Source organism: Monopterus albus, unplaced genomic scaffold (genome assembly GCF_001952655.1).
Source record: "Monopterus albus unplaced genomic scaffold, M_albus_1.0 scaffold6.1, whole genome shotgun sequence".
Taxonomy (NCBI): domain Eukaryota; kingdom Metazoa; phylum Chordata; class Actinopteri; order Synbranchiformes; family Synbranchidae; genus Monopterus; species Monopterus albus.
The window spans coordinates 6,631,349-6,642,287 of NW_018127886.1; the positions used below are offsets into that span (position 1 = coordinate 6,631,349).

The 10,939-nt window shown below is 40.8% G+C and overlaps 1 protein-coding gene across 1 annotated transcript in view; it reads right to left on the minus strand.

Annotated features, from left to right (window-relative positions):
- Positions 1 to 2,998: 2,998 nt before the first annotated feature.
- The window catches only part of LOC109969088 (kinesin heavy chain-like), a 17,376-nt gene continuing 9,435 nt past the window's right edge, over positions 2,999 to 10,939 (minus strand). The window contains exons 16-29 of the mRNA XM_020615747.1: positions 10,587 to 10,775; positions 10,225 to 10,342; positions 9,953 to 10,014; positions 9,637 to 9,746; positions 9,357 to 9,458; positions 8,999 to 9,059; positions 8,766 to 8,837; positions 8,065 to 8,169; positions 7,522 to 7,738; positions 7,181 to 7,355; positions 6,613 to 6,692; positions 6,370 to 6,409; positions 6,158 to 6,199; positions 2,999 to 5,788 (exon numbers count right to left, since the gene is read on the minus strand). Coding sequence (XP_020471403.1) covers positions 5,761 to 5,788; positions 6,158 to 6,199; positions 6,370 to 6,409; positions 6,613 to 6,692; positions 7,181 to 7,355; positions 7,522 to 7,738; positions 8,065 to 8,169; positions 8,766 to 8,837; positions 8,999 to 9,059; positions 9,357 to 9,458; positions 9,637 to 9,746; positions 9,953 to 10,014; positions 10,225 to 10,342; positions 10,587 to 10,775 — 1,401 coding nt within the window. The 3' untranslated portion in view covers positions 2,999 to 5,760. The remainder of the gene's footprint in view (positions 5,789 to 6,157; positions 6,200 to 6,369; positions 6,410 to 6,612; positions 6,693 to 7,180; positions 7,356 to 7,521; positions 7,739 to 8,064; positions 8,170 to 8,765; positions 8,838 to 8,998; positions 9,060 to 9,356; positions 9,459 to 9,636; positions 9,747 to 9,952; positions 10,015 to 10,224; positions 10,343 to 10,586; positions 10,776 to 10,939) is intronic.

Genomic DNA, 10,939 nt, shown 5'->3' on the forward strand with positions numbered 1-10,939 from the left:
CAACAGCGACGGGGATTCAGCGCAGAGATGAAGGCATTTTTATGGGAACTGCACAATTTGACTGTTGCACATGAGGCTGTTGTTATTCTTGTACACACGTGTCTCACGTTTCACTTAAACCTTCCTCTGTGTGGCAGTTTAGAACTTAATGGTGTTCACCGATCATATATATATTCTATAATCTTATATATTTTTTCTGAAAAGCTTGATTTTCTCATCTTCCTCTTCATTTTTATGTTAATTTATTTGTGCAATCCAATTTCTATTTTTATTTTTTCTCTTTATATGCCTATATTTAGATACATTTCTTAACACGTCTCTCAAATGCCCATGGCTCAATTTGTGTTCTTTCTTTCAATTAAAAAATTTGTGGCAACATGTTTGATGCCGTGATTTGACATAAATGAAAGAAACTGGGGATGAAACCACCACCACCAGTCACCATCAGCTAAAACTAAAGCATATGCTGTACATAATAGATTAAGGAGGTCAAGTACTATTAAATACTTTGGTTAGCAAGCTGTCAATATTTAGATCCCTGAATGTGTTTGTCAGTGCTGGTGGTCTGCCCTGCAAAGTCCGGGCCACTTTCCCATGCTCGACTCTGTCCTGACAAGAACACACACACACTTCCAAGGGAGTATTTTATCTAATCTCTTCAAAGATCAGAAATAGCATAAAAACCTCAGAACATGAGTTCTTACATGTTTTCTTTGCTATAAATATTCTCACTAAAGTTTTTGTCATAGTGGATTCAGTGCTTGCTAAAGATAATAGATAATATGGATACAACTAAAATAGATTAAACGTTTTAGGTCTAGGCTGGGTGGTAAGCACTGACAGTCAGGGGGTTGGGGACTTTAAAGCAGACCTGAGACAGCATCAAGAGGCCAGTGTGTACATCTGCACTGAGAGGAGACAAGCAAACCTCCCCAACAGCTGGTTAAACAATGCACACATATGCAAAAACCTCCAGCCTCTTATTTATAACTTTGTCCACACAGCAGAGAAGAAGACCCAGAGATGGGAAGAAGCAGCCACACAGACAGACAGTGACAGCTGGTTACAGGAGTGAAGTCCCACAGTTCAGCTCACACAGGAGGAACACTGAACACTAGAACTGGAATAACTCAGGAACAGCTGTTCAAGGCTGCTGTGCTTTTTTTTTCTGGCTATTAAATACTTGTTCAACTCAGCCTTTAGTACTAAAGATAATGTATCCATCTTCCAAACATTCCCACAAGGAGTACAGGCCAGCGGCTTTTACACAGATATCTCATTTAACAAAACTCCAAGTAGGCTGTAGTTAATGAAGATCAAATATCAGACCTGCAAAGAGGAGTCGAATCACCAATCAGACTAATGTTGATTCAGAGGAGTTACACTTAGACTGCCCTTGTCTGAGTGTTGGCAGTGTTGTATGATATAAGATAACCTTTAGCTGTGCTGCACCTTTGGTTGTGAATATTGATTTTAAAAAATCCTAGCTGAGTCAAGTGAAGCTTTTTCACAATCAAACCGAGATCTGGAGCAGTAAGATGTAGTTAAATGCAGACATATGTGGATGAACTGATTACAGGATTGTGTCACTTCATCAGTGTCATATCAAACACTAGCAGTCTGTTTCCTACTTTAAAGCTAAAGTGCCTGGAGACAGTACAGACAATACATAATATGTGAATAAGTCATTTTCATTCATTTCAAATCTTAATTTGTGTGGTTCGCCAAAGGGCATCTTCGGACACAAAGTGTTTTACTGGCCCTTTAACAACTTTGTCTGAGGTTTAGCATTTTAGGATGAAATAAAACACAGACGACCTTGTTCATAGAGTCAAAGGCCATCTACGATCAGCACATTTCTGACAAACTTAACTAAGGTAGGTTCTCCCTACCTTGGGTGTCGCTCCAGGCAGTGGGCAGTGATGGAGTTACAGCAGGAACACGCCGCAGCAGCGCTGACAGCTCCGGGTGCCAAGCTGCGTCTGCGCGTCTCTCTGTGCCTGTGAGTCCGCCCTGAAGTGTTGAGGTCTCCTGTTCAGTCCTGTAGTTCAGTTTGGCAGCGCCTGTCTGTGCCTGAAACACGGAACAGCGGGAGCGTGCAGCCTAAGTGGAAATCACTGCTTCTGGAGGGGGTGGCATGAAACCAAAGGGGGGTGGGAGGACGTGTCCACTGGCCTGGAACCATTCTAGGCCACCTTAAGTACAGGCTGAGGTCACTCACTCATTTATCTGTCAGTTTTAACATTGCCCCTTTGATACATAAAATTATTCTTGTAAAATTAAATTAAATTAAATGCAAAGTCACAATAACTAAACTGCTGAAAACTAAATAAAAAAGAATAACAAATATAGAATTGAATCATAAAATTAACCAAATAGCTGATTTATAGATTTTATATCTGACTTTTTTTTGCTGTCAAATGGTAAATGAGAATGAATTTATTATATTTATATCACAAAACAGGATGAAATGGGCTATTAAAACAGAAACCAGCTAGAGAAGATGGAAACAATTCAACACAATAGGAAAAGCCAGGGTAAAAGTCTTTCTGATGTACTCATGAAGAAAAAACCTTTAAAAGTCTACAGCACTTCATACAGTTGGAACAAATTAGTTGAATTACAAGTGAAGTTAACTTGACGTAAGAAAAGTCCATTTTTCCCCACACACTGTACAGTATGGAGACGCCACTGCTGTTTATATTACCACTTCCCTTCTCGTGGGAACGATGATGAGCACAAAGGAAGTTTCTTTATGGAGTCAGAGGTTGTAAACACAACAGAGAGTGTACATACTATACAAAAAACCCCACCAATCACAGTGAAGTTGCACACTGTAGTCCAGCTACTGGCTGGAAAACAACTGGACTATAGAAGAAGAAGAAACGAGTCAGTCAGCCCATAAAGTGGCTTTTCATTCAATGACATTTATAGCTGTGGTATAATTCTGTTATCCAAGCAATCCTTCTGACCCAAATGACTTCCTTGAACAAAATTCTTTCTACAAGTTTATTGAACTTTTTACTACAACACAATGTTTCACACACAATACAGCATAGATATGATATATACAGAAATGTTGCATGGTGATTCTTCACATAATCATGTTGATGCTACAGTATAGGTATAGAGAAATAAATGAAACAAACATTTCTTTGAACAAAGTTAACATGTGCCACTCTTTTGCATTTTACTGTCATGGCACGCTATTGTACTTACAAGATTAACAATATTTTGCAAATGTGTTTAAAATATGTTGAACTGAGAAAGTGGAACAGCAGGTGACATACACATTTCCTCCTCCTTTAAATTGGTTTATTACATTTCGAACATGGTGTGAAATAGAAGGACTTCTTGGACACATACATTCGTTAGGGTCTGACCAGGGTGCGGCTGTGGGGTTATTTCATTTTGAAAGTCATGTGCTAGAATGGAGATTACATATGTGTGTGTGTGTGTGTGTGTGTGTGTGTGTGTACAAAATGTTATTTCTGTAGTATTAAATTCATCATCTTGTTCCTCTGCTAAGCCTTGAAGAACACACACGCATTGTGATTGTTCATTGACCTTCACATACTTTTAAATCTGTGAGGAAGACGGTGATGGTGGCTGTGGCTGTGACTGTGAAGCCCTGAGATGTTGTTAATGCCACTAAGAACATGATACTAAGCAGTGCCATCGTGAATGAGGCTATTAAGGATCAGACAAGTGGGGAGGAGCACAGAGTTCCTATCTGCGCTAATTTAGAACAAGTCCGGTCGTGCAATGTAATATATCGAGAAATAAATGTGAAAATTCTGTTAAGTAAATAGGAGCAGATGCTCAGTCAAAGTCAGAACAGTCAGATCAGAGATGACTTCAGTGGCAAAGAAGGAAGTCTGTTCAAAGTGTAAACACAAAATATAAATGGGAATCAAAATTACAGTACTTCTCTTTAGTTAGTCGTCATGCATGATCTATGAAGGTGCATTCAGCTTAAAACATTATTCACTTTTCCTTTTCATTTGTATTACGCCACTTATTTATTCATTCCATTTATTCAGTGACTCGCAATCCAAACACATCCATCTCTTTATAACCTCCCTAAGACATGTTGGTTTCTTCTATCCTGATTGGCTGGTCAGGATTTCTAACAGAAGAATAACAACACGACTCGAGCTACAAACATCAGATAAAATGTCCCAGACTGGTGGCTGCTCAGCTGGGGACTAGTGTGCACATTCTCCCTAACCACTAAACTTTTAATGGATCTGATTAAAATCCTGAATCTTTAAATAGCATCTACTTTATACAGTCTTAAAATGTTCTGCAATGTTCCTACACTTCAACAATGCATCTTTAAATTAGGGTACTAAGGATGAAGGCATCGTCATTTAAGCCTTAAAATGAAAAACATTTAGGAAATTGTTTTTTATCAATGTAATTATTTCTCCTTTGACAATGAACTTGATGTGGTGAGCACAAACTTATTCTGGATTTCTTATTCTGCTGCAGAAGGAACTTTTTTGCAATCACTGTTTCTATCCAGCTCTGATCCTGTTACATGATAGAGAAAACTAGTGCTTTAAAAATAGCATTTAAATCTACTTAGAGCTATTGGTGTACTAAAATCACAACTTTCTCTAGAAACTCTAAGATCAACCACTATTTGGCTTTTGAAAGGATGATGTCTTAGTATATCGTAACAAGTGTATAATAAGTAGCTCTGGAGGTAGTAATTACAAATGTATGCACATGCTGGCGTGCTAGTTTGATTATGAGACGTCAGCTGTTAAGGCTTGGTAAGAAGGCTCACAAGATGTGGGTGCAACACAGGGAGGAAGCCACATGAAATGGATATGGGCAGCATTACCTGAAACATACAGTGACATCATACGACTACACCATCACAGTATCAAAGAAATCACAAAAGGTTTCCTCTGTACACACTGTCTGGGCTGGGTTTCCCTCACACATTTTGCACAGGACAGCCTTTTCTAGTATACTGAAAATAAACCCAGATGTGTTTAGTTTTTTTTTGTCATTTTTTTCAGTGGTAAAGCCACAACAACCCATTCCTGGACTCAAATTCAAGTTTAAATAGAAAACCTAAAGCACTGAGGCTTAAATCAAGATAAAAGGAAACCAGCTGTCTCTTTCTGTAACATCGGTGGAAGTTGATCAGGCGGTTCATTTGCGGAACGCCAGCTACAGACTAGATTCATGACACATGCAAAGATACAAAAGCTAACCCGCTAAGCGACATGCACGCAAAGTGTGTTACAAGCTGGCGTTACACAATATACTCTTATTTATGACAGAGAAAAAGGTCATGTCTGCCTACAGTATGTCATCCACATGATGCCCTTAAGAAGGTGTTGTGGGGGATGGTGGAGGCTGTACATTCACGCAAACAGGTGCTGGTCAAAAACTTCTACAGGAATATACAGCACTGTTATTTACAACATGTGTGCACTAAGTGATCAGGAATGGAGTCAGCCCCGCTTCAGTTCACCCACCTCAGGAGGTGATCAGTGATACCTAGTGACAAACTGATTCGCTGAGGGCTCAAAGAGCTGATTAGGTGGATGCTCTGTAATAATAATTCTAAAAAATGATTTATTTCTTGCACTGACTGAACTGGAGGGGACTGGACCCCAAACCTGAGGGTGAGAGTGGTCACCATAGGAGCAAGAGGGACAGATCTTCATCATCATCTTTATCAGTGATGCAGTGTAGGGACAGGGAGACAGGCTGCATGCGAATGGGAGGGGAGGGTCCTCAGATGAGTACAGTGTTTGGTCGTCTTCTGGAGAGAGACAAGAAAAGGAAGTCATCGTTTGGAGAAACACTGAAATGTGATTAAAGTTCAAACTGAATGTGTGATTATTGATTGATTAACACCGAACTGAAAAGCTGTGATTTGTTGCCCTCACTGGTCAAAAGGTCCAGGAAGGTCAACAAAAACATTTTCGGGGGTGTTGCTTCAATTTAGCTGACATTTTTATAACCTCTGTAAACATAATTGAGTCTCAGCAACTAGAAAAAATCTTTCTAAAATGTTCTGGCTTGCTCTGGAAATGTATCAGCAGTATTGCATATGTGTGTGTGATTCAGTGTACTTTGTTAGTTACCATGGCATTAACTTGCAGCAGTCTCCTGCTGCATGATGTAGTACCTGTTTGAATCATCCACCTCACTGCCACAGTGAACATCACTCCTGTTAATGCAAACACATCACTCATAAATCGTACACATGTACAATTAATGATTAAATCAGATTTTTCTATTCACTTCAAACCAGGTGAGCTCTTAACTTAAGTTGACCTTAAGGTGGTCAGAAACAACAATTGGCTCAAGCTCAAGCTTTCTGTTTACTGACATCCTCACCTGTTGTCATTGATGTCTCTCGTTCCACTGGTGCTGTTACCTGTTGGGAGCAAACCGGTGGTTAAATGACTTCCTGATGCTACAACAAACAGCGCATGCATCAATATAAATACAAGGAATTCTGAGCTCCTGGCAAATAATCTCTCAGACTCTTCGGGCATGTCAATGAAGTACATGTACAGGTGCATGCGTATATGCTTATGTGAATATTAGTTACAGGCATGTATGTGCTCTTGTGCTTACCGTTGTCAATGGTCAGTGGGTAGGACTCCAGAATGTCTCCATTATATCTGCCTGCTCTGTAGCCCAGTGCTGTGGAAACTCTGTGCAAAAAAACAAACAAACACTTATGTTACAATTAACAAGTGACTTGTAGGGTAGGTACAATGTACAGTTAGTTGGTGTGATTTTTCTGCACTATTTTGTAGTAATGTCAAGAAGGGCAGCTGTGGCTCAGGAGGTAGAGTGGGTCGTCTTCTAACTGGAAGGTTGACAGTTTGATTCTTGGTTTCTCCAGATCACATGTCGAAGTGTCCCTGAGCAAGACACTAAATGGTGATATCACCAGTGTATGTTTGGGAGTCCAAATGGGTGAATGAGCAAATAGTGTGAAAGCACTTTGAGTGTGCTGCAATGCATAAAAACGTGCTATACAAGTATAACACCATTTAGGACTGCACCTGACCTGCTTTATTTTGTGATAACAGTGCAGACTGAGTTTGACCTTGAAAATAAATCATCATGGACAGATCTGACTTTTAAGCCATGTAATGTTTAGATGGAAAAGGTTGAAGGCTATATTTAAACTCACGTGTTGCTCTGGACAGAGTTAGGGTTGCAGTTGATGCTGGGAGCGCTCTGCTCTGCCATTTTGCCGTGGAACAGGGCGTTGCTGTAGGTGTTGGCGTGTTCAGTGGCTCTGATGTAGCTGTAAAATGGGTTTGTGGGAGAGCAAACTGCCAGCTGCTTCGGTCTCACTGGCTTGGCTGTTGGGATGATAAGAATATGTTAGGTAAGGTACAACTGTAATGAAACTGGGTCACGTTATTGAAGGCTAAATAGGTCAAATAAAATCAAAACATTTTATTCCCATTCCCCTTTAACAACTCAAAGTAAAACATCAATCAATCAGATTTCAGTGCAGTGCAGTACCAATCTGTGCTGCATGGGGGCGCCGCAGGGCATTCTTGGCCCTCATGGCATCCTTGATGCAGTCGACTTCCCGCTGGTAGCGACGACGGTCCATCATGGCACCCTCCTTGGCGTCCCTCAGTGCAGTCTCCAGGGCCTTAACTCTCTCAGCAGTAGACCGAAGACGTTTCTCCAGCTTTGGAAGCTCACAACGCAGATCTGCATTGTCACGAACCAGCTGGAGTGGAGACAGACATGAAACAGTGAGGATAACTGAAATATAAATGAAAGAGAGTCACTGTGAGGAAAGAAGAGGACAAGTAGAGCAAAAGCAAAAGGCATGGCCGGGTACAGCATTTTAGTACACTGTTTATGTAAAATTTTACTGCTGTCATGATAATAAGAACAAATAACAAAAGGTCACTCAGTTACAATAATTTGATGCAATATAATATCTTTCCATTTGATATTCATCTCCACTACCTATTAGAAAAAGACTTTTCAGGCCAAGAGCTGCATAATTTACTTACAAAAGTAAAGTTTTCTTGTCCTGTCAATTCTCACCTGTTTGTGAACCTTTGTAAGTTGGTCCAGGTTATTCTCAAGAAAGGAAATCTTCTGCTTCTGGGTGCAAGACCCCCCGCTATCATCTGGTTCCATTTCGGAACTCTGCAGTGGAGACAACGAAGGTAGAGGAAATGAAAAAAAAATAGAACAGAAAATAAAATAGAAAGCAAGACAGAGACTTCCGAGAGCTCCAATGGATGTAAGTGACTAATATGTGACCAGGGTTGACTCAAGTGTTTATAAATACCTTTGACCCACAAATTACTTTGTGAAGTGCTTAAACATAAAAAATCCTGAGTCAGTGGTTTCTCTTGTCATCTTTGAGCTGCTTACTTTTTTAATCCCCTGATCTACACTCAGATTTTCATCAGTGCTGCACAGCATCTGGAGATATTTCAATCAGTAGACATTTTTTGGCAACAAAGGAAAAGAAGAATAATTATTCCTTTGGTATTTTGCATGGTGATACACTGCCTCCCTGAAAGGCCTTTCTGTTGATCCACAACTCTAGACAAAAAGTGAATTTCATGTGTCATATACAGGAAATCAAAAGGTCAAAAGGTTAGTGGGATGGGGACTGCTGTTGCTAGGATACTGAGGTTTGTCAAAGGAAATTGAGGTCACATATTTCTTAGTACCCCCTTAAACATAAAAAATCCTGAGTCAGTGGTTTCTCTTGTCATCTTTGAGCTGCTTACTTTTTTAACCCGCGACGTGAGGTCTTGAACAAACAGCTTGCGCAGGTTGTGAAGGGTCTGGAGTTCGCGGGCCTGGAGGACAAACAGAAGAAGAGAAGGTGGGGAAGACAACTCTGAATATAACGATATAAGACTAAGGCTTTACAAAAGAAGGAAGAGCAGACTGAGGAAAGACAAGAGAGACACAGCAGGGGACAATGTTTCAGAAAACACATGATGTATATTTTACTCACGACGGTCTCCTCCAGACCCTTCAGGTCCTGTTTAGTCTGCTCATGGCGCTCATGCAGGAACCTGACAGAAACAGCAAAATCATTATCATAAATAAAATAATATTTTGGTGACCTTATAGGACAGTGTAATATGTATGTGTTGCCGACAGGTGAGATTTGAGTTAAATCTTGAGTCCTAAAATGTTCTCTATCTATCAAATTCTCTATCCTCCACACACATGACCATGAAAATGCCACCAAAACTCATCAACAGTATACTGAGCCTTTTTTTTTCTGGTTGTAATGTAATTTTCAGTCCCCACATAAAGTTTTTCACATAAGTTTAAATCACACTGAGTATGAGAACATGAACACTTACGAGAGCTCCTCCAGGCGCTCGCTCTTGGTGCTGTCCTGATTCCTCAGACGTTCAAAGTCAGCGCGAACCTGGGCCAGCTCCAGCTCCAGCTTGGAGTTACGACTGTAAAGCGGCCCCACACATGTTCAAGAGGAGAGAAAGAAAGGGAAGGATTTTGATCCCAGCAAACCTGCTAAAGTTAACACTGCAACAATAATAACATATAATGATAGTAAAAAATTTGATCACAGCTATAGAATCTTTGTGTAAGTAAAAACAACAAATTAAAATGGTCACAGACTCAGTCAGTTCGTCAATGATCCTCTGCTTCTCATTGATCTCATCACGCAGGCGCGCCAGCTGCTTGTGGTGGAGGCCGCGGTGAGGCTCCCCCTGCTGGCGAAGAGCCTTCTGTACATGAAAAGAACAAATGCATAGTGTCACCTGAAATGTGTTGGGTTCTGCAGTAAAACCTGAAAATAAATGTAAAGAAATTCACACGAGGGTAAAAAAAAAGAAGGCAGGCCATCATGTAACAACACAGGGGAGAAATAGTACAGAAACAGATGCCATAAAATACAGTACTACACTACCAAAGTACCTATAAAGCTGTTTACCTTCACACTTCCATCCTCAGTCTCACCCTTTTCTCCATCCTTCTCATCAAGCAGGGAGTTATCTGGTAGAAGAAAAAAGAAACAGGGCAGAATTACAACCTAATAATTCCCAAGTAAATATAACAGCGTGTATAATGTTTTGTTAAAATTCATTTAGGAAGTTAGGAAAACTATCCCCTAGCATAATATTCTATAACTGTGTTAATATTTTTGAGTGTGTGTGTGTGTGTGTGTGTGTGTGTGTGTGTGTACATGTGTGACATGCATGTTACCCTGGTCTTGCAGTTTGGCCAGCTCTTCGCTCAGGGAGTCATGGCTCTCCTCCAGCAGCCTCTTCTTCTGCTCCACACTCTGCATGTACTCCGTCAGAGAGCGGATTTTAGCCTCGTGCTGTACAAATGCGAACACGTAACACACATGAAACATAACATAATGTGATATAAAGACCCACAACAAATGACTCCTTCATTTCGTCTTTCACCAGTTCTTCTGCTCCACGTTCAGTTTATCTTTGCTATGCATTTCTCCCTTTTTCCACTTTTTTCATATATATATATGTATATCCATCCATAACTGCATCTCTTCATGTTCTCTCACAGCACTACTTCCTTCCTGTCGTCCCTCTGTCCCTCACCTGAGAGATGAGGAGCTGGCAGGAGGAGAGCTCCCTCCCAGTCTCCTCCATCTTGCGGTGGCACTCCAGCTGCATGTTTTCCAGCTGGCGACAGCGCTTCACCATGCTCTTCACCTCTGATTTGATCTTGCTGATGTAGAGGCGAGCCACGGTGAACTCCTCCTCAATTGCACCACTGATCTCCACTGGCTATATAGTGGAAAAAATTAAGATTATTCCATCCATGCATCCATCCATTTTCTTCCGCTTATCCGGGACCGGGTCACGGAGGCAGCAGTCTAAGCAAAGATGCCCAGACTTCCCTCTCTCCAGACACTTCCTCCAACTCCTCCGGTGCAATGCTGAGGCTTTCC